This window comes from Lissotriton vulgaris, chromosome 2_1 (assembly GCF_964263255.1).
Source record: "Lissotriton vulgaris chromosome 2_1, aLisVul1.2, whole genome shotgun sequence".
NCBI classification, from domain to species: Eukaryota; Metazoa; Chordata; class Amphibia; order Caudata; family Salamandridae; genus Lissotriton; species Lissotriton vulgaris.
Genome location: NC_141687.1, coordinates 307,923,169 through 307,947,165, shown reverse-complemented (window position 1 = coordinate 307,947,165; position 23,997 = coordinate 307,923,169). Strand labels below are relative to the sequence as shown.

Genomic DNA, 23,997 nt, shown 5'->3' with positions numbered 1-23,997 from the left:
GTTCGACACTATACCATTGTTCCCTAGTTTATCCTGGGCAATATGTAAAATCCATAGTGAGATGTTAAGCTTAGAGAGATACTGCGGAGGGTAAGGATGATCAAAAAGCGAAAGAATACATCATTTGGCGAGGGAGAGCATGGATTGAAACAGTGTCAGGGGACCCTGACAGTTTCAGGGTATGGCAGATGGCACACTCCTGCTTTCTGGCAGAAGTGTTTTTCCGTGTGTTACGATTTTCATTCATGCCTGGTGGAAAAGGAAAGGAAAACATTTGCACGTTTCGATCATCCCTAGATCACTGTCTCCATCCCCTGCTCTTTTGTTGGTCTAGACTCAACTATGGATCACAGGGCCGGGCCTTTTTATCCTTTTAATTAGATGTTCTGCTGCTGAGTTTCAGGTCACATGTTAGGATCCTTCTTGTGGGGGAGGAGGCTGTTTAGTCAGGATCTGGTTTATCTGCTTCATGATCTTCCTCCAGCTCCTCTTCTTCCAAAGATACTCAGGAAGATTCAAACAGAGAAAGTGCTGCTGCTAATACTGTTAGCTCCATGTGGCCTTGCTCCCCCTGTTCGCCATTATTGTGAAGGATTTACTACCTTCACTGAAGCTTCCCTTGTGTGCATCTCCACTATTGTGTCTGACCCTGCCTTAATCACCCGTTCACTATCTTCCAAGTTGGCTGTAATGGAGATGGGGCAGTTTGCATTCAATAAAATAAGCGGCAAGCGACTCGAGCATCTTTTGAATGACATTGACAATACATTGAAAAACATTTAAAAAAATGAAAGGGTTATCTGACAGTAATCGTTACCCTTTTTCTTGGTACTCGTGCTTCTTCTGGATGGGTACCTCAAGGGACTCTGTTTCCACCCTTAGAGTTCAAGGGGCTGTCATCCAGGCACTCGAGGAGTTCATCTGGCACACTCAATGCCTGATGTGCCATTTTGGTCTCTCAAATCTGCCCATTTTTTTCACACCTGCCAGTTGTTGTTCGTCCACTTTGGTGTAGAGTTGAAAGATAAAAAGCCTTCCACCTGTACCTTGGTCAGTGGGCGGAATTAGCTGCCTCATAGGCATACAAGGACCCTACCCCGGGATCATGTGCAGATCCACTGAGGAGTAGGACTCATCATGGAAGGAGGCAAGAGGGGAGACAATTGTTAAAATCTGCAATGTGGCCACTTGTGCTATCCTCACACATTCGTCCATTGAATATTTGTCTCAATGTGGCCACTTGTGCTATCCACACACATTCGTCCATTGAATATTTGTCTCCCAACCTTTTTCTAGTATCCAATTGTTTGGTATTAACAGGCCAATCTAGTGTACAGGAGGGGATTTATGGGTAGTACGGAGAGGAAAGCTACAGGTATATCCACAGACAGAAAAGACTATGTTCAGATATCAAGAAAAGAAAGACTAATAGTGCACCTATGTGTCAATAGCTTTACCTGTTTGGGGATCCAGTAAAAATAATTGCAGAAAACTTGGATCAAAAATGTAATTTAATGAAAAATAGAATGTAGAAGTTGTAGAAGGTTGTGACTACTTAAACATTGAAAAATGTTGTTCCTTACAGGGCTGAGGTAAGTATACTGGGAGTAGAAGCAAGGAGCTGTTCTGCTAAAGTTGAGAGAAGCATTTACAGTTAGATGGGCAAGGGGGCTGAGGGACTAGCATTCAAGGAGGAGTAGAGTTAAGGGGCAGTAAGAGTTTTTTGGAGTTTAGGGAAGACTAGCGATAAGGAGTAGTAATAAGGTGTTTTTAGGGGTCAGTGATGAGTTTTGTAAAGGAGAATTAAGACTTTTTAGGGTACATGGAAGGGTAGCATTAAGAGGTAGTATGGGATATTCAGGGCTGAGAGATAGGTAGAGTTAACCGGCACTATCGGATTTTAGTGTTCAGAGGAGGGAAGTGTTGAGAGGCACTAAGGGGTTCAAAGAATTTCACAGATTACTATAGTAGACAAGGGTTTTTGAGTGGTTGATCTTCCTGAACAAACATTAGGGATTGACGATATACACTACAATAATCCTTATTAGGTTCTCTTAGGAGAGATAGTATTTTGCTTTGCCAATTGTAAATTTGTACTTAACTGTAGGTTGCATTGTTGGCTTGTGGAAAGCTTATGTTCAGTACAATGGGCATACATTGGTTATGGTGACAAGCCAGTGATAAAGGCTACATGCTTAATTGTTTACTATCAAAAGTTACCATAAAGGCATGAGGTCTGCCATATTGATTGTGAAAAGCATATGTCAATAGGCCTTTAAAGGTAGATTGCATTGCTCTGCATTAAAGCCTACAGGTAGGTATTCTGTTACATGGAATCTCAAAGATTACCATAGTAGGCAAGCATTTTGGTGTTGGTTACCCACTCTGACAAGCTATTTGTACAGAAGATTTGTCATGTCAGACTCCTTGTTAGACCCTCTTAAGAGAGGTAGTATTTTGCTTTGCCAACTGTAATTCTGTATAATATGTGATTTTTTGACTGTATGTCTGGTGGTTGCCTTGTGGGGAAGCTTATGCTCAGGAAACAAGCCCTCCATTGGTTATGGTGATAATCCACTGATACCAACTACAGGTTCTCTAGGAAAATATATTTCTGTTGCCATAGGTTTGATAGCTTTATTATGAAATACTATGATTAACACTTTAGGGCTTCACATGTTGATTGTAAAAAGCATATGTTAAAATCACCAGGCATTTAAGGTTGGCTTGTTATTTCTCTGCATTAAAACCTACAGATATGTATTTTATTGCATGCAATGTCTGATTACTTTCGTAGGGAATAATTTTTGTGTTGGTTACAAATTCTGACAAACCGTAGGGGAAGAAGTTAGATAGAATTACTTCTTAGATGTCTGTCTGGGTCTTGTAAAAAAACATAATTAAATCTCGTTAAATAGAGGGGGCGTGGTTTGGCCGGCCATGGAGTAGGAGCTACACGTCGGTGCACCTTCGCCCGTTGGTGGCCTCAGAGCTGTTAATTCTCTTTCCTAGTGCATGCCAGACCCACAGTAGAGGTCCTCCTCTAGTAACATTGGGATTGTGTCCGGACCTAAGCCAGTGGGTAGCGTGAGGCGGAGCTTGCAGGAGCTTGGCAGATGTTGCAAGCAGCAAGTGAGTGGCAGAGGTAGTAGACAATGGCTACATAGAGGGCATAGATGGTCGTTTCCATGATGAGGAAGGATCCTGCAACGAGGCCGGTGGGCAGCCCACAGGAGAAAGGAGAGCCTGGTAGAGAGACAAGTTTCAGGACGAGGGACCCTCACAGATGCCTCTGCATGGTAGGGGGTCTTTCATCACTGCAGTCTGTGAGTTTGCAGCTGCCCTAGTACTGGGCTGCCTGAGGACTTGACAGACACCGAGAGGTGAGACGAGTGCTGACCTGGAAACCAAGGCCTGTGCAATATAGGGGCTAAAGGCGGACAGCCAATTAGCGGAGGCCCTAACGAGGTGTGGGCTCTGACACCATAAGTGGAGTGCCTGCCCTCAGAGCCCAGACTGTGTGCTGCTCTCCACAAGGGATCGTCGGTGCATGGTGGCGAGGAAGCAGGAATCTCACAGAAACTGTGTGCAGAAAGCAAACTTTGGACTAGTCTAACCCTTATGCAGCTTAAGGACAGTGGGGGAAGCGTAGCTAAGTAGAATGGCAAACCAGGCACAGCGTAGGGGGGATCCGCAGATATGAGGGTCGTAACTACTGACGACGGTCAGCCCGAGCAAGATGGGGCAGCATATCCTTGGCTGCACATCCGGTGACCATTTTGGAGGCAATCAGAGACCCAAAGACATCCCCAGCAACCCAGATCATCACAGTGGTGACCAAAATTGGACTACTAAGGGGTGATCATAAAAAACTGGTAGACCATGTGAAAGAGATGGAAGACCAACTGGGCACTGCCCTGCCCCAAGTGAAAGACCTTAAACAAAAATACACTGCCATGGAGAGGGAGGAGAGGCTGCTGACGTGCAGATTGAAGGATGCAGAACATAGGTCCCTCTACAACGTTAGGCTAGTTGGGGTGCCGGAAATGTTGGAGGGGCCAAACAAGGAACTCTTCGTTGAGTAGTGCAAAGAAAATACCATCTTGCAGGGCAATCCCTCCCGATTTTTCTCAGTAGAATGAGCACATAGAATCTCAGCATACCCACCGACACTGTCCATGCCCGATCAGATCAAAGATGCACAGGAGGTGAACCTGTACCCAGGCTATACTAGCCTAGCCCAATGACAATGGGGGTTATATGTGTTGGTAAAGAGGGTGACGCACCAGCTGTATCTCACGTAAGCGCTTCTCTTCTCAGCAAAGTTGCGGATTGTGCATGGAGATGTCGGCTCAGGAGTCCTGGTCTTGGCTGGAGCAGCAGGGTCTCTGGTCAGGCCCACTACGTGAGGGCGAAAAGATAATGTATGGCAACCATCACGGCACAGAACCAACAGGAAATACGCTTCCTCACTGACAAAAGAACAGGTGAAGGCAGCGCAAGAAGAAACGGTGATGGAAGTCAAGCACTGATGCAAAATCCTCAGCAGCAACAGGTGCAAGTCTCTAGCCTCCGAGGAAGAGAGTACTGGCTTGGATTGGACTAAAACTGAACAGGAAATGGAGAATGCTCTGCTGCCACATGTTACGCCCAAGACGTCTGAACACTTGACTGTGAGTATAAATGGTAAGTGAGAGACATGCTCCAGGGCCTCTAGGTGGTAAGGGGGTAATGGATCTAATAAATGATGTAGAGTCTGCCTGAGAGTAGGCGCAGACCAACAAACAGCTGTGCAATGGCAGCCCCAAGCTGCACCTCAGCGACAGAGCACAAGATATTTTAGGGTTTTTATGGTTTGTATCACAGGGGGGGGTGAGTTTTAGAATCACAACACAGTAAGGTGGGGGCTAGATATAGGAGTAGGTGGGCAGGTGGGATGAGGTGTGGCGCAGCGGCCTGGGTGTTTGACTCCGGAACACGGGGTCTCACAGTTCGATCCCCTGTGCCGGCAGCAGTTTAGCCAAGCACCATGTAAGTCTGGGCATTAGCTCACTTAATCTTCCCGATGGCCCTCAGTGCATTGACACCCTTAGGGGTAATTGTTTGTGCTTTACAAATACTGTATTATTATTATTATAGTGCCATGACATACTACAGCTACTTGCGGATCACTCACCTACTGGGGCTGAGCTCACACAGAGGGAGGCAGACATACACCCACCATGAGGGCATCCCAAGCATTAGCTGTGTTGACATGGTATGTTAAAGGACTAAGTAGCAGAATAAAGAGGAGTTTGATCATCAAGATCCCTGGAAGACATAAACTAGACATGGTGTTCCTACAAGAAACACACCTCATTGACAGTCAACACCGTAGCATGGGAAGGAGCAAATACAAGCTGGCAGGCTATGTACAATATACCTCCGGGCCGGGAGGCGTGTTGATCCTCCTTAGAAAGTCATTGTCATTTCACACATTACGCATGTAGATAGATACACATGGTTGCTTTATTTCAATCATGGGAGAACATACGTGCCTCCGGGGCTTCATCTATAACGCTTCAGAGAGTGGGAAGCATTCTGTTGGAAGCTCCCCCGGCATTAACGGTAATAGGTGGGGATTTCTATCTCACATTACACACACAGCTAGATAGAATGAGTGCTAGAGTGGAGGAGAAGACATTTAGAGGGCTTCATACAGGCACTTGGACTACGGGACCTTTGGACATCTCTCCATGGTAGTGAGAGAGGATACTCCTATTCAGTGCTCATGATATGCACTCACAATTGGATTATTTCCTCACACCAGTCTACTCACTCAATAGATTTATCGAGACAGAGTACTTGGCTCAGGGATTATCAATGACTCGCCCCATCAAATGACTCTGTCCATCAACATGCAGAAGCTGGGCAGTTAGTGGAGAATGGAGACATGGTGCCTCTCAAATGTACAGGAATTTAAACGATTGGATAGAGATAGTAAGCTCTATTTTGAGGAAAACAAAGGTAGAGTGCAGAGTCCTATTATATTGTGGGAAGCATACATGGCGACGATCAGAGGTGTCATAATTGCAGGAGAAATTGGGGAAAGGAGAGAGAGACACAATAGGCTGGTCACACTGGAATGGGAACTATCAGAACTGGAGAGGGGCTATGCGGCATTGAGTACACCCTGGAGAAACATAGATGATCATACCTCCCGGAAAATTTAGAATGCTGAGAGGTACGCAGCAAGGGTGCCCGCTCTCGCCAATGCTTTTCGCTTTAGCAATAGAAGTCTTGGCGGAATGGGTACAGATTGATGCACAGCTCTGGGGATGGCCGGGAAGGGGAATGGATGGTATGAGCATATATCATGATATCCTGATGAACCCCGACCCAGGAGCTGGTCAGACTGCTCTCTGGCTTTTCTATAAACTGGGACAAATCCTTATTGTTCTAGATCGTGATTTGGGAGCAGGAGGAGGAGCCCGCACTGCCACTGAGTGTGGAGACTGGAAGGTTTAAATACCTTGAAATCTGGATTACTAAGAATTCAGATTCGCATTTCGAGGCAAATCTCGGGCCTATGCTAAAAGGGCTGGATCAAGACGTGAAGCAATGGGAAAAGCAGCAATGTTTAAGATGGTGGCCCTCCCTAGGCTGCTGTATATTCTCCAGAACTGTCCCTACAGAATTGCAGACACTCTGTTTACCAGGATGGATGCACTTGTGAGGAGACTGCTTTGGGTGGGGAGCCCCGTATAGCTATGAGGGTCCTTCAGAGATTCAAATATGAGGGTGGTATCACCCTTCCCTGCATCCAAAAGTATTGTAAGGCAGCGCATGTGAGTGTAGTCAATTACTAGGCATATGCGGATTGGAAAGGCCCAGCGTTCTGTCAGGATAGGTTGAGCTGGGATGAGAGGGGCCACAAGCACATAGTATACCAGGGCAGGCTGTTGCCTGCAGTGAGTCCAGCCACTTGGACAGTGGTAGACGTCAGGAAGAGATTGGCCAGAGAAATGGGATGTAGTAGAAGGCTGACATTGGAAACACAACTGTGGGAGGACTCCCGATTGCACCCTGTAGTGGCTCTGAGTGGCTTCCAGGGATGAGACAATATTGGCCTCTCCATGCTGACAGATGTGTGGGATGCGAATGGAGTGGTGTCCTTTGCCTTCTTAAGGAAAGAATATCGGATATTGGAGTCACACTGGATATGGTATGGCCAGTTAAGACACAAACTCAGGGAATTTATGTCACTGGAGGACAACACACAAGAAAATGCACCATTGGAAGAGAAACTGCTAGATGTGCGAGTGGGTAAGACACTGATTTCCATGAGGTACAGCACTCTTATGCGAAACTCACAAACCTTTTTGCAGAGTAGATGGGAACAAGATCGGGGGAACTCACCAGAAAAGACTGGCAGAAGGCTCTGGGTTTCCCTGCGTAGGTGGTCATAAAGTCGAATTTTTGCCTGATTCAGAATAAAATCCTATACCAGGCTTATTACACCCGAACACTGCTGCATAGGATAGGCAGAATGGAGAATGCATATTGCCTTAGAGGATGTGGGTCAGAGGGCACACTATTGCACATACTCTGGAGCTGTCCTCAATTGAGGGCCTTCTGGGAGGCTGTGGGAAGATCCATGGAGGAGGCAACAGTTGTCCCTCTGGAGCTACAGCTTTGGCTGGTGCTCCTGGGTATACGGTGGCCAAGAGATCTAACCCGGTATCAGAAAATCATAGTAAACCTTGAATGCATGGTGGCAAAACTAGACATTGCTCAGAGGTTGGGTCCTGGGGTTCTACTCCGGCACTAAGATTGGGAGATAAGTATGGACCATTGTAAACTTATGGAGTGGGAAGTTTACAAGGGGCGGGGTTGCCAGAAGACATTTAAAAAAATCTTGGGTGGCTGGGGTGCAGGGGCCGATTGAGAGCTTGGACAAGATAGCTACCTGTATGTCTGTTCCATGCTGTGAGGGTATGGGTCGTACGATTGAACAGTCTGGGCATGTGAGAGAGTCGGGTCACACTGGATGGGAGGTGAGGACAAGAGAAGCGAGTAATGAAGAGGAGAACATTAATCTACACTTGTGTAGTACTAGGGTTTGAGTACTCCGGGAGGTCAAAGGGCGCATTTTGATAGGTTATTATTCATGTATGTTCGTGTATGCTGTCATGTATAAAACAACAAACATATTAAAAAATATAATTAAATAATGCATGCATCCATATGTATAAATATGTACTCACATAGATATATAGAGGGCTTTTGGGTTCATTATGTTCTGACATTGGTCTGTCTGAGTGTCATTTGTGACAGCCAACTGCATTCGTTAATGGTCTAGTCTGCATCTGCCATTGACTCTTTTGCCCTGTGAACAATGGCATTTTCTGTTCACAAGTGTACATCCACCTGGATATGAGTGTGCTTCAGTATCAGGGCAGGTTGTCCAGTCCTTTAGTTTTACATACTCGTCTTTTATGGTTCCCTTTTCATTTATTTGCTTCTCCTCATTTTATTTTAATGTTTCTTGAGAGGATACTATAGCTCTCCAGGCAGTGCTTATGGGTTGCCGGTTTGTCATTAATTTCATCTCCAGTGTGCCGTATTCCAAATGGCCACTTCCTGTAAATCAGTAGATGGTTATAGAATGCTGTTGTCCATAGTGTATCATTATTTTTACCATTCTAAGATGGCTGACACGTTGGTTCTAAATGTGGCAACCATGCTTGAGCTTTAAAACAATGGTTGACTATTTACAATACCTTTGCAATATAGACACCCACAGCTACGTTTAATTATTGCTAACATATGCCTGCTGCGTTTAGAAGGCAGCATTGTTTTTTTTCTAATCATTTTCTTTTTAAGTTAGCTTAAATATGTTGTTGAGTTTGTGTACGTTTTATTGTATTTGTGTCAGCGAATTAATGAAAGGATGAGTCAGTGGATTGATGAATGGATGCATGAGTGCAAAGATGAGTGGCAGAGTGCATGTTCGATGACGTATTGAGTTGTTTGAGGATGGTCACAACATAAATAAACTAGGGCTGTCTCCTTTCACGGGCATCAGAACAAAAGAGTTCATCGCTGCTTCAGTAAGAGTGCCCCTTTGCTGCCAACAACTTCCACTCTCTGAACTGTGTGTGGTAGAGAAATAAACAAACTTTCTCACCATATAGGTGACACCGGGACTACTAAAACTTCAAAGTGTTAGGACACCCTGTTAAACACAATACAGGCTGTGGGATACGCCCTTGATGGCCCCTCAACAAAGCATAAAAAAATGGTGTGGGCAATGCACTGCGTGTTGAAGATACATTTTATTTATATAGATATTTTAGGTAGATAATTTTGTTAGAGGTGCTCCAACTGGTGGCGTAACAGTCCGTTTGCGCCAAACTGTAGACCTTAGGTATGTGTGTACACGGCTTGTGTGCACATCCCAGTATTTGGGCACTCCCTCTGGTTCATCAAATGTGAATAGACTCCATTGAATTTTCAAAATGTCTTTTATTTGAGTATATTGTCGTTAGCCTTTCATTAGTAGATTAATTTCATCAACTTTATATGGCTTTATCATGAATCATCGTCGCTCCAATGCATTTCGGGCCGGTTGCCCTTTCTCAAGGAGCTCTGAAAACAAGAACGATCTGCGTTTGCATCAAGTTGCATAGAAGTATAACAATGTACAAAGTGTGGGTCAGAAAACACCCATTTCCCAGTGATAGTGATAAGAACAAATGGAACACAGGCGGTGCATGTGTGATGGGTGCAGTAAAAAACGGGGGCGGAAAGACGGGGTAAAATGCCAGGTCGGTTGATCGTGCTGGTGAATTAAGGGCGCACACAGGGAAAGTGGATCTTTAAACTAGTTGCAGCACGAGGGGTGGGAAAAACAAAGGAGAACGCTCACGTGTGTATTCAGCTGTCATGAGGTGCTGGAAAGAACAAAGTAAAAAAAAATCAGCGTTTGAGGTAGCATAGAAATGGGGCGAGTATTAGCGTTGCTAAGGTCGGCTGGCAGAGGCTAAACTATGCGCTTACCGGAACGGGATTCAGTGGAGGGACCGTCGAGGTCTCCGTATCTGCTAACCACTAGGCAAAGCTGCCGGGCTGGTGTATAAGTGACGCGCAATGGAAGCTAAGTGAATATAAACAAAGGACTCAGATTGACGGCGTGTGGAGGTGAAGATCAAAGAAGGACAAATATGAGGCGAAAAGGAGGGGCCATCTTGGAACGGGCATAGTGAAGACGAGGTGAAGGGGGTCAATATGAACATGTGTGAAATAAGGGAAAATGCACATGGTGATGAATCAACATAATAGATAGTGTCATAAAAATGATGGAGAAATGCAGAAGTATAAACATGGCAAATAAACATAGGAAATAAATGACATTACGATGAATGCGCACAAGAGGTATGTGTCCTTAGATACCCCACCGGGTATTTATAAAAAGCAACTCAGTTCAATACGGTCATTAAGACCAAATGGTTTACAAGATTGTAAACGATAAATCCATGCGGTTACTCTTTGTAGAAGGAACTTGTTATTGTCCCTTCCTTCTTTCTTCTCAACGGTCTCCAGGACCATGAATTTCAACTGTGCCACGGTGTGATTATTTTCCATGAAATGTGTGGCCACACTGGATTTTGTTTGTTTAGTCCTGATATTGGATTTGTGCTCATTCAACCTGACTTTTATTTTTCTCCCTGTTTTTCCTACGTAGATTTTTCCACAAGGACATTTGAGCAGGTATATAAGGTTAGATGAATCACACGTTGCGTTGACTTTCACTTTGATTTCTGTACCTCTCATAGGATGATTGATTTTGTTGCCAGTGATGATATTGTTGCAATTATTGCAGTTAAGGCACGGTTTTGTGCCTTTGTGTGTGATTGGACTCGGTGTTTCTCTGGATAGAATCTCCTTTAGATTATTGGCTCTAGTATAAGCAAATATTAGCGTACGCTAATATTTACATGTCTGACTTTGAACAACTCCATATCTATGATAACCCGGCATGGACCAACAACCTGTTGATGTACGTCAGGTACATTGACGATTTATTCTTCTTGTGGAAAGGCACAAAAGCGATGCTGGTCAAAGAGCTGAGTAACCTAAATACCAAAGACCACCAAATTCAAATGACATGGAATCTCAATGAGTCTCATATCAACTTTCTGGATGTATCCATCACCAGATCTGACACTGGCCTAGTAACGGACCTTTACAGGAAACCCACTGACCGTAACAATACGTTGCACTTTGCAAGCTTCCATCAGCATTCACTTAAACGCCACCTCCCTTTCAGCCAAATGTTGCGAGTAAAGCGCATAGTATCCAATCCAGAAACCTACATACAAAGGATAGATGAAATGAACCTAAGATTCATTGAGAGAGGATATCCGCCAGAAACAACTAATGAAGCCATGAAAAAAGTCTCTTTAATCCAACGAGAAACGGCCTTAAAAAAGACAACTAAGAGTGAAGAGAACAGGATGGTAGTTGTTTCTAAATATTCCACATTAAGTGGGAGATACAAAAAAATTATTCTAGGACATTGGAGAATCTTAGCATCTGAACCTGATTTTAAAGACATGTTCAAGAATCCTCCGATATTTGCTTATACTAGAGCCAATAATCTAAAGGAGATTCTATCCAGAGAAACACCGAGTCCAATCACACACAAAGGCACAAAACCGTGCCTTAACTGCAATAATTGCAACAATATCATCACTGGCAACAAAATCAATCATCCTATGAGAGGTACAGAAATCAAGGTGAAAGTCAACGCAACGTGTGATTCATCTAACCTTATATACCTGCTCAAATGTCCTTGTGGAAAAATCTACGTAGGAAAAACAGAGAGAAAAATAAAAGTCAGGTTGAATGAGCACAAATCCAATATCAGGACTAAACAAACAAAATCCAGTGTGGCCACACATTTCATGGAAAATAATCACACCGTGGCACAGTTGAAATTCATGGTCCTGGAGACCGTTGAGAAGAAAGAAGGAAGGGACAATAACAAGTTCCTTCTACAAAGAGAAACCGCATGGATTTATCGTTTACAATCTTGTAAACCATTTGGTCTTAATGACCGTATTGAACTGAGTTGCTTTTTATAAATACCCGGTGGGGTATCTAAGGACACATACCTCTTGTGCGCATTCATCGTAATGTCATTTATTTCCTATGTTTATTTGCCATGTTTATACTTCTGCATTTCTCCATCATTTTTATGACACTATCTATTATGTTGATTCATCACCATGTGCATTTTCCCTTATTTCACACATGTTCATATTGACCCCCTTCACCTCGTCTTCACTATGCCCGTTCCAAGATGGCCCCTCCTTTTCGCCTTATATTTGTCCTTCTTTGATCTTCACCTCCACACGCCGTCAATCTGAGTCCTTTGTTTATATTCACTTAGCTTCCATTGCGCGTCACTTATACACCAGCCCGGCAGCTTTGCCTAGTGGTTAGCAGATACGGAGACCTCGACGGTCCCTCCACTGAATCCCGTTCCGGTAAGCGCATAGTTTAGCCTCTGCCAGCCGACCTTAGCAACGCTAATACTCGCCGCATTTCTATGCTACCTCAAACGCTGATTTTTTTTTTTTTACTTTGTTCTTTCCAGCACCTCATGACAGCTGAATACACACGTGAGCGTTCTCCTTTGTTTTTCTCACCCCTCGTGCTGCAACTAGTTTAAAGATCCACTTTCCCTGGGTGCGCCCTTAATTCACCAGCACGATCAACCGACCTGGCATTTTACCCCGTCTTTCCGCCCCCGTTTTTTACTGCACCCATCACACATGCACCGCCTGTGTTCCATTTGTTCTTATCACTATCACTGGGAAATGGGTGTTTTCTGACCCACACTTTGTACATTGTTATACTTCTATGCAACTTGATGCAAACGCAGATCGTTCTTGTTTTCAGAGCTCCTTGAGAAAGGGCAACCGGCCCGAAATGCATTGGAGCGACGATGATTCATGATAAAGCCATATAAAGTTGATGAAATTAATCTACTAATGAAAGGCTAACGACAATATACTCAAATAAAAGAAATTTTGAAAATTCAATGGAGTCTATTCACATTTGATGAACCAGAGGGAGTGCCCAAATACTGGGATGTGCACACAAGCCGTGTACACACATACCTAAGCCCTCAACAAAGCATGACATTCAGGTGGCCCTCACAATCACTCTTTGGTACTTTTTGTTTCTAGCATCCATTCGAAATTGGAATAATTATAAATGCTTATAATCAGTGCACATCCAAGACATGACAACAATTACGCATGCTGCTCCTGCTCGCCCTGGTAGACAAATTGAGTGCTCCACCACAAGCTCTAAAAACCCTGATGATGGAATTAAAATCTAATTTGTCACAAGGGTACTCGCCAGTGTATGTTAATCCCCATCAATTACTGGAAACAGACCTGTGGAACAAAATGGAATCCTAGATAGAGCAGTCACAAATAGATAGAGGTATGCTGAGGTAGAGGTACATTCAGTAGCAGACAGTACAAATCTTTGGCCCAGAACATTTTAGAATGTATGGAAATCCATCAACAGAAAACGAATAAACACGTGCTTGTTTACGAGTGAGCTTAATGGCACTGCCCAGAGCAAGACAATGAGGGAATGTATGTCAGCAAGATCAATAGAAACAGGCTTGGATTACCCCCAAAGTTTCACAGGACTGGCTAATTAACAAGCTATGACCAGTTTGGAAAGATCTACAGCTCCGCTGAATAACACCACCGTGGTGTCAAAGACTTGTAACTCCTGCTCCATATCCTCACTAGGGGGCAGATGAAATACAGTTAATAATTCAGTACGGAAAGTTGTGGGAGACTCGGCAGCAGACTTCAAAGAGGATTGTAGCACAGTAGTTAAAACGTCAAGTAACGTGAAGTTGAAAAGAGCCCGTAAGAGACAGCATAAAGGAAGGAATCACAAACTTTGGCTGCCTCTCTGGCGATGAAGCGATCCTCATTGAAGGTGCTACCTATTTTGAACAAGGTTACAGTGCTGAATAATGGAAAGTCTAAATTCGAAACACCAAGCAAAGATAAGACGGCGCTCAACAGATATCAACTCATCTCCTTCCCGGTCCAGCAGGTGATGGGCAATTCATCCTTTACGCAATCAGGCCAATGACTTGCACTTCTTGTATCAGCTGCAGATGTTATCACAAATGGACTTAACATGATGGGACTAAGCCAAAAAAAGGAAAATAAGAGTGCTGTTACATTGGAACATCGACCCAAGGATTCACTACAGGAACTGTTACAGGAACTGGATGTCACGATTTCGTTGCCATAGTCGTTTGAACTACATGACCCAGAATGCCTCCTTGTAGTCTGTCTTCCCTCTCCACTATGCTTCCTTTTCATTACTTCCTATATCTGCCCCTCCCACTTGGCATACGGTGCTTGTCACCTGTGTAGTTGAGGTTTTCTGAGCTTGTGGTCTTTGACTTGCACCCTGGTTCTTACTACGGACCTGTGTAGTACGGAATCGTGGTATTGGAACTTGGAATTGGAACGCGGGAGCCGCGCTGCTTCACTACTGTACTGGGAGCCGCGTTGCTCTACTTCAGCGTTGGAAGCCGCGCGGCTAGAAACCTACGCGGGAGCCGCGCTGAGAGAGAGAGATCAGCGAGGCGTGTTACCCTGGATACACGGTGCCTGCCCTTTGAGTGTGCAAAGGGAATTTCTTGGACGTTAGTGAAGTAACTAACGAGGGAGCCGTTGCGGGGTTCTCTGAACCTTTAGGAATTGTGTGGATTTGGACTAAGCGTGCATTTTCCATTGAGCTGTTGAGGGCTCGGATTCGGAACTCCTACGCTTTGATCTAGAAACATTAGCGATTAAGCTAAGTAGCCTCCAACCTTATTACGACTGAAAATTGAAAGTTAGACTTGACCCTGTCACACCAGTGGATTGCTGTGAACTTATTTTTCTTTCTATTTACTTTATTTTTACCTTTTTGTGGTTTTGTTATTCAGAGGCTTGTGGCAGCTTATCTGAGTGAGTAGGTTGATATATATCTGAATATATTGCTGATGCTTGGAGGGGTAGGGGGTGTATTTATGAATGTGTCTTGTGTCACCTCTGCAGGAAAACAGATTGCAGACTTCTCTGGCAGCAGCTCTCCAAGTACCACGTGCTGTAGATGATTTCTGGCTGCTAGTCCTTTATATTTTATTTCTCAATTTTTTCCCTTCCCCTGGTGAGGTCCTCTTTGTTGAGTGGATACTTGTATGACTCGCATGAGGTGCCACTCCTAGGGAAGAGAGAAACTAGCTACATCATCGCTTCTGCTGTACCTGCTTGTGAGTCAACCTGCCTTATTTGTGACACTGGAAGAGCACCCAGAATACAGTGTAGCAGAGTGCAAAACGCACATGCAGGATTAGGCAAATCAGACAGATCCTATTAACACTACTATTTCCAGGAATACATTGCCCAGATCCAGGCATCCTACCAACAAGGATTAAAAAATGGGGATAATATCACCTTGCTCCTTTATTAACCTGAATTCAAATCCAGAGGTTCACAGGACAATTTAAATCTGGGACCTATCCTGAAAAATCGAAGAGGTTTGCATGACCTCAAGGCAGTTTACTCAACCGATATGAAGTCCATTGAATTCGCACCGCCAAGGTGCTCACAGTGTCTGCAGCCCACTCTGCTTTTGTTCGCCTCTAGTTAACTCGCTCAGACGATCCTCAATTTCAAACTTTGGGACTTGGGTATAAATGACAAAGAATTACGTGGGCACACCTATCCACCAGGGTTGATTGGCAAGTCTAGTGATAATTTCTGCAGGAGAAGTGGTTCCCCAGGATGCATTTCAAGCATGCAAGCAGTAAAGTAGATGGAGAAGCCATACTCCATTTTACAAAACTCTACTGGAGGTAGGTATCACATAAAATTGAGATCTTTTCAAACCTCCCTGGATCAAACACCTCCAATAAAGTATAAGACTAGGTTTGGCTGTCTGCCACCTTAGTTTCAGGCACCACAGCCTGATTGGAGGCCTCACATGATCCATAACCCTGATCTAAACCACTTACGGGATCTGAAGTCCTCCTTAACATCTTTTCATTATATGTGGCTGGTCTGCGGCAAAAGCTAGACAAAGATAACTTCTGAAACATGGTTGAAACAACCAATTCCTTTAGTCAGGATCACAGAAGTGTTCACCCCAGCTTGCAAGTCTGTGATCAAAGTGCGGTCTAAGTGTGGCCTTGCCATGTACTTTATTACCTGATGTTCCTTTTAATATTAGGATCCTGGATGGACAAGAAACATGGTTGCAGGCTATGAAGATGGTTGGATAGGACTGGGCCTCACAATGCCCTATTAATCATAGTACATATCTATATCACCTTACTCACAGAGTTAAACAAGGTCTGTTGAACAAAATGCAAGATGTAGTTGAAGTTGAGGATTTAAAAATATGTCATCCGGAAGCCAGACTGTTAGTTATAGGGTACTTGAACAAGCATCTACTGCAAGGCAATATAAATGACGAATGAACTAACGTTCTAGATTTTTCATGGGATATCCAGGTGCTTTCACAAGTTAGGCACAGAGACAAGCTGGGTGAAAAGACGGTTACTACCTTATTGGCAGCTGGACTGAGAATTCCTAATGGTAGTTTTGATGGGCACATCCCACCTGTGTGGACATGTATTTCTGAAAAATCCAAATCCATAGTTGATTATACCCTAGTCACTTTATCTTACGTTGTTCAATCTGATAACTAACTAGTCAATTGATTATCAGCCTGAGAGTGATGATCATTCACAGATTATTAATCTTGCCACTAATTTAATACCATTTTGTTACATCTTCAGTTTATTTGTTATGCAATGTACCTTTAAATATGTCAGGCTCCTGCTGCATTTTCTTGCATGAGACATGTTTTATTTCAAGTGTATTCCACATTCCACATGTTTTGGTTGAATGTGTGGAATCACAGTGGGAACCAGTAGAGAATGAACCTTGAAGAGAGATGCACTTTGATTACCGTGCTGCAAATAAAGAAGTTCAATCTTTCATGTCTTTAGCTTCATTTTAACAATTTTGGCGACGAGGGAAACCACTCTGCAGCACGCATAAGAGTGGTGATTGAACCCATCTTATTGGATTTTTCAAGACTTCAATTTTCATGGTATGTGCCATTTTGTTCTTATTTGTATGTACTTTGATTGTACCAGCGGCTGTTCTATACATCTCTAGTGAATTGATTGCACCCGCAGCAGCTCTTTTCCTGATTGTATTATTCAGATTTTATGACATTTTACCCATTTAAAATACTTGTCATTTGCTGAGGCGAAATATTCTTAATTTGGCTGTTGCGCACTGTAATTTAATAACTTGTTTTTCGAAGCACAGTACAAACTGGATTCTCTCCATGTCTTTAAATCTTTCTCCGCATTGTTTTTAAAGTAAATATTTTGAAGTCAACACCTTTACCTTCAACGCTATTTGAGCAACGGTCCTCGACATGCAGCGTTCTCAGTGACGTCTTGCTGGCTGCGCTCTTCATGACGTGTTGTGCATTACATACGCAAATCCTGCGTAGTTTCACAACAACGTAACACGTCATATGCCCGGCCGCCATTTTGTTTATTACTGTCACCATAGTTACAGATACCGGACAAAGAAATCTCAGCACTAATTTTTCTCTACATTTCAATCAGACTTTAGTTTAAAAGTAAGTTTACAATATTTTTCAGCTTTAACATGTTTTACTGTACAAATATCGCGGAGACAATTTAACTTTTGTTTTTGTGATTTTTTTTTCTCCCAGCTATTTGAGCACATTTTTTTTGCACAATTTAATACACATTCCTTCCTCCTCAAGTTATAAGCACTATATAAATGACTTTCTTTACAATACTGCAAGCATAAGGAGGTTACATAGTTCTAAAATTTAAAGAGTGTATAAGTTTATATTCATGAAGAAAGAGTCAGTAACACGTAGTACATTTCAATGGTAATTCATTAAACAAGAGACATTAATAGAAACCTCAACCAGCATCAAGTAAAAATTAACTTGAATATTTCTCACATGAAGTTTAATAAATTTACAAAATTGTGCATATTACCTTACTTACCTAATACAACATGCAGTTTCATCCACCGGCCAAGTTTCTCTAAGTCAAAGGTGATCCACCCATGCCATGGTCCAGATGGAAAGAATCATTTTTAACGTACATGAAAGAAATTGACGGGGAAAGAATGGGTTCTGAAAGGAAAAAAAGCATTCTTCTCCATTGTTTAGGATCTGAGGGTCAAGTTTATTTTCTGGTCTCTTCCTCAAATTGTCACACAAAATGAAGGAGGTGGTGATTCTATGAATGTGTACACAGAAGCTTTAGCAAGATTAGAAATAGATTCAAACATCCTATCAGCATTGCTTTTAATCGCTTCAACTTTTATACCAGAAAACAAAAAGAAGAAGAATCCTTCAATGATTTTTTAACATCTCTCAGATCTTTGAGTATTGATTTTGATTTTGGTACCATGACTGACGAAATGATACGTGACCAAATTATTGTTCATGTGAAATGTAAAAAAATTCAAGATAAATTATGGGTTATGGGTGATCCCAATTTAATTGAAACTATTGCCAAGGCTAAAGCTCAGGAACAATCAGATCTGTGGATGGACACTATCAGAAAGGACACAGGAAAAAAAGCTCCTGATGAACAGATTTGTACCATCGGACATAAATATGGATAAAAAAAAAGAGTCAACACACACTGTGGGAAAATATAATTATAATAGATCAAAACAGTCTCCACACCAAGGGCCAGATGTAGGAGGCCAAATACCGGTCGGTAACGGCCAATTTCGGTCGTTACCGACTGGTATTTGGAGTTACAGATGTAGGGGGCCTTAAATTTACCGATTCGGTATATTTACAGATTCGGTAAATTAACCGATTCTGTAAATTACTGAATCGGTAAATTTACCGAATCGCAACAATGTGATGTAGGTGGCACTGAAAACAGTGCCACCGGCCATTAAGAATTCGTTATTTACCATGACATACTATATCATGGTAAATAATGAATTCTTGTGTACATGCACATCTGTGCATGTACACCTGTGCCATGTGGCACACATACATGCCCTAAAATGAAGCTAAAGACATGAAAGATTGAACTTCTTTATTTGCAGCATGGTAATCAAAGTGCATCTCTCTTCAAGGTTCAGTCTCTACTGGTTCCCACTGTGATTCCACACATTCAACCAAAACATGTGGAATACATTTGAAATAAAACATGTCTCATGCAAGAACATGCAGCAGGAGCCTGACATATTTAAAGGTACATTGCATAACAAATAAACTGAAGATGTAACAAAATGGTATTAAATTAGTCGCAAGATTAATAATCTGTGAATGATCATCACTCTCAGGCTGATAATCAATTGACTAGTTAGTTATCAGATTGAACAACGTAAGATAAAGTGACTAGGGTATAATCAATTATGGATTTGGATTTTTCAGAAATACATGTCCACACAGGTGGGATGTGCCCATCAAAACTACCATTAAGAATTCTCAGTCCAGCTGCCAATAAGGTAGTAACTGTCTTTTCACCCAGCTTGTCTCTGTGCCTAACTTGTGAAAGCACCTGGATATCCCATGAAAAATCTTGAACGTTAGTTTATTCGTTATTTATATTGCCTTGCAGTAGATGTGTGTTCAAGTACCTGAGTGTGACTATCTAAAATAGATACTACAAAACCTTTGTCAGTATCAAATTTGACATCTCTAACTGTACTGACATCTCTAACTGTACTTATGTTTTCTTCAGATAAGGAAGAAATGGCACCCCTACTATGAAATTGGGGACGTCTATCTACACATATTGCCAAAATGACCAATTCTATTGCAAATTTTACATTCTTTCTTTAACGCTGGACAACCTGGAAAAGAAGCATAGTAAGACTTATTTCCACATCTATAACACATGCCCTGATAATTGAATACTTGGGACCCGATGTAGGTAAATCTGATTTACCGACTCTAGAATAACTTGAGGCCCACAGGAATCAATGTCAATTACCGAATCGGTAAATACCGATTCGGTAAAATTACCGAATTTGCAAGGGGGACAGGGTGTCACTTTGACACCCTGCTGCACCCCTGATTCTGGCATGTGTGCCATATGTGTGCCATATGGCACACAAGCCAGAATCAGGGGTGCAACAGGGTGTCAAAGTGACACCCTGTCCCCCTTGCAAATTCGGTAATTTTACCGAATCGGTATTTACCGATTCGGTAATTGACATTGATTCCTGTGGGCCTCAAGTTATTCTAGAGTCGGTAAATCAGATTTACCTACATCGGGTCCCAAGTATTCAATTATCAGGGCATGTGTTATAGATGTGGAAATAAGTCTTACTATGCTTCTTTTCCAGGTTGTCCAGCGTTAAAGAAAGAATGTAAAATTTGCAATAGAATTGGTCATTTTGGCAATATGTGTAGATAGACGTCCCCAATTTCATAGTAGGGGTGCCATTTCTTCCTTATCTGAAGAAAACATAAGTACAGTTAGAGATGTCAGTACAGTTAGAGATGTCAAATTTGATACTGACAAAGGTTTTGTAGTATCTATTTTAGATAGTCACACTCAGGTACTTTTGAAGTCTCCTAAATGCACATTTAGTGTGTGTGGGGTTGATCTATATCTTATGGTAGACTTAGGATCACCATGGACTATCATTTCTCATGAGTATTTTATTGATACCTTAGCAAATCGTATTTCTATGGATGATCTGAAAGAATCTGATATCATTGCTGAAAGTTTTTGTGGTACAAGGATCAACATGATTGGTTTCTTTCAGGTAGAGTTACATTTCAAACACAGAAAAGCCAATATTAAGCTATACAATTCTCAAAAAGGTGTGAATGTCTTAGGCTGGTTTGACCAATGGAAATTGGGAATTATGTTAAATTCTCGTTCTAAAGAACCAGTATCATTATGTGATGACAGTCTTATGGATACTATTTCTGTAGTGGAAAATGCTATTGATGACAATCTTACAGAATCTGAAAAGGGATCTAATCTCATTAAGTGTTTCCAAAATGTGTTTTGTGATAAATTGGTAAACTTAAACATTTCTCGCACAGGATTGTGTCAAAAAACAATCATTCATCTGTTGTACAAAAGCTCAGAAATGTTCCCATCAGCATCAGTGAGGAACTTAAAGTCTTGTTAGATGAGTTACTAAAGGAGGGTATCATAGAACCTATAGAATAATCAGAGTGGGTATCTCCCATAGTTTTAGTATGGAAACCAGACCAAAAATTGTGGGTATGTGTAGACCTAAGAGCATTAAATTCTAATATAATAATTGATTGCCATCCATTGCCAAATATAAATGAGTTAGATTAACTGTTAGATGGGGCACAGATATTTTCCACCCTTGACCTTAGATTGGCTTACCACCGAATTGAGCTAACAGAAGATTCAAAAAAACTTACAGCATTCATAACACCACAAGGTTTATTCCAATACACGCAAATGCCTTTTTAACTTGCATCCACTGCGTCGGTGTTCCAAAGAATTATGTTTCAGATTTTTAGAGATGTGGACACCGATGTAAAATGTTTTCAAGATGACATTTTAGTCTTTTCCAAAAATACTGCTGAACATGAAAAACATTTACAGGAAGTTTGTGCAAGGTTAGAACAAAGTGGCTTAACCCTTAAAGCACACAAGTTCAAATTGTTCAAGAAGTCTGTTGAATATCTGGGACACACTCTTTAAGGTAATGGTGTTATTACTAACAAATCTAAAGTAGAAGCTGTCACTAAAGCTCCCGCTCCAGAGAACAGAGATCAATTACTCTCATTTGCTGGTATGTGTGAATACTACAGCTAATTTGTCGTTAATTTTGCCACTAAAATGGAACCTTTGAGGAAATTGCTTAGACAAGGTGTGAAGTATGAATGGTCTGATCTGCAACAACGTTCATTTGAAGAAATTAAATATGACATCATACATGCTCCTACACTCAAACCCTTTCGTATTAACAAAGAATGTGTGATAACAGTTGATGCCAGTCTGTATGGTTTGGGGGGTGTGCTTTCACAAAAGGAGTGAAATGATGAATGGAATGTCGCTTTTGCCTCAAGGACACTCAATGAATGTGAACGTAAATATGCTGTCATAGAAAGAGAACTGCTTGCTTGTGTTTGGGCAATAGAGCATTTCAGATTATATGTTTGGGGTTCCAAGTTTACATTTAGGACAGATCACAAACCCGTAGTCAACATTTTGTCAGTTGGAGGAGGATGGAATTCCACAGCCAGGATTGCCTGATTAACGTCGAAATTGCAGGAATATAACTTTATTACTGTATACGTACCTGGAAAGAAAGATTTAACAGCTGATTGTTTCTCACGCTTACCGTGCAAGCAAGATGAGGTCAGCGTGGTACATGAGTATGATTTTGTACTTACCATTCAAGATGTTTTACAGGAAAAGTTCCAAGATATCACAGAGATACTTTGGCATGAATGTGAACAGAAAGATAACAAATGAGAGGAACTAAAAGAATACATTAAAAATGGTTCACCAAGAAAAGACAGGGTGAAATCTGAGGTTTTATCGTTTTACAATGTGTTGGAAGAGTTAGAGTTAGAAAGCGATTTTGTTTTCAAATCAGGGAAGTGTATTCTCCCAGAGGGCATGTAGGATACTATCCTACAGATTTCTCAAAAAACCTATCCTGGTATTTCTTCTATGAAAAGATTAGTGAGGAATTATTTCTGGTGGCCAGGGATTGACAAATTTATTGATAGAACTGTCAGAAAATTTTAGAGTGTGATTCAAGTGACAGGATGTTAAAAGTACACACACCACCAATTAGGATAGTTAGATGGCCATCTGAACCGTGGGGAAAAATTGTGTTTGATATTTCGGGTCCTTTTCACATTTTGCCAGAATCTGCACACTATGCTTTAGAGATCATTAACTACCATTCAAAGTGGCATGAGGTAAAGTTTGTTCCTAAAGCCACCACTAATGCAGTCATACATTTTTTTACAGATGTTTTCACTAGAGAAGGTGGCCCATCTTGTTTGGTCACAGATAATGGTGTTCAATTAACTTCTTTGAAAATGGCTGATTTTCTCAAAGAGTGTAATATTGTTCCCAGGTTTACATCTCTTTATGAACCACATGATAATCGTCAGGTGGAAAGGTTCAATCGTGTGCTGAAGAGTTTCATTGTGGAATCAGTCAAGTTTGGGGTGAATTGGGTAAGTGCTTTAAGAAAACGTTTGTGGAATTACCACATTACACCTCACTCCACCACTGAGGTTAGCCCTTTTAAGCTCTTCAAAGGTAGAAATCCTGCGCCAAAAGTATTACCGTGGTTGATGAGAGAGAAATCCCATCATTTTGTGTCTGATATGGAAAGTATTGGGGATGTTGCCAAACGTGTGGAAAATATGCAAATTAAGACCAAAGAATTTATGATAATGAATGGAATACTAAAGCACAAGATTTTCATGTAGGAGAATGGGTAAGGATTCTCAAACCAGGTTTGATGAACAAAGGTTCTGATGAGTTTAGTGAGCCTATTCAAATAAAGAGAGTGTTTTTAAATTGTGCAATGACTCAAGATGGGAGAATTTGGAATATTAGAAGGTTGGCCAAAGGTCCAGGGTTTAATATTCCTGTAAAAGCTGATTCAGGAAACAGTGTACATTTTGACAACTTTGATTCTGTTGCCAGCGGAGTAAAGGACTCTAGACGTGTCATTAAGATGCCTAAAAGATATACACATTTTATGTAATATTTTTTATATTGCCATTTTTATTTTGTATCTCATTGTATATATTTCAAATGTAATTTGTTATTGTTATGCCAGTTTTCTTTTTGTTGTTAAGGGAGATCTGTTACATCCTCAGTTTATTTGTTATGTAATGTACCTTTAAATA

At 41.8% G+C, this 23,997-nt stretch overlaps 1 protein-coding gene across 2 annotated transcripts in view; it reads right to left on the bottom strand.

Annotated features, from left to right (window-relative positions):
• The window catches only part of SLC47A1 (solute carrier family 47 member 1), a 721,842-nt gene that overhangs the window by 42,858 nt on the left and 654,987 nt on the right, over window positions 1-23,997 (bottom strand). Inside the window, exon 15 of one of the 2 annotated variants that reach the window (XM_086955001.1) lies at window positions 16,904-17,029. The exons of the other annotated variant lie outside the window; for it this stretch is intronic. Within the exon in view, the coding sequence (XP_086811127.1) occupies window positions 16,904-17,029 (126 nt within the window). The remainder of the gene's footprint in view (window positions 1-16,903; window positions 17,030-23,997) is intronic. 2 annotated transcript variants of the gene reach the window in all.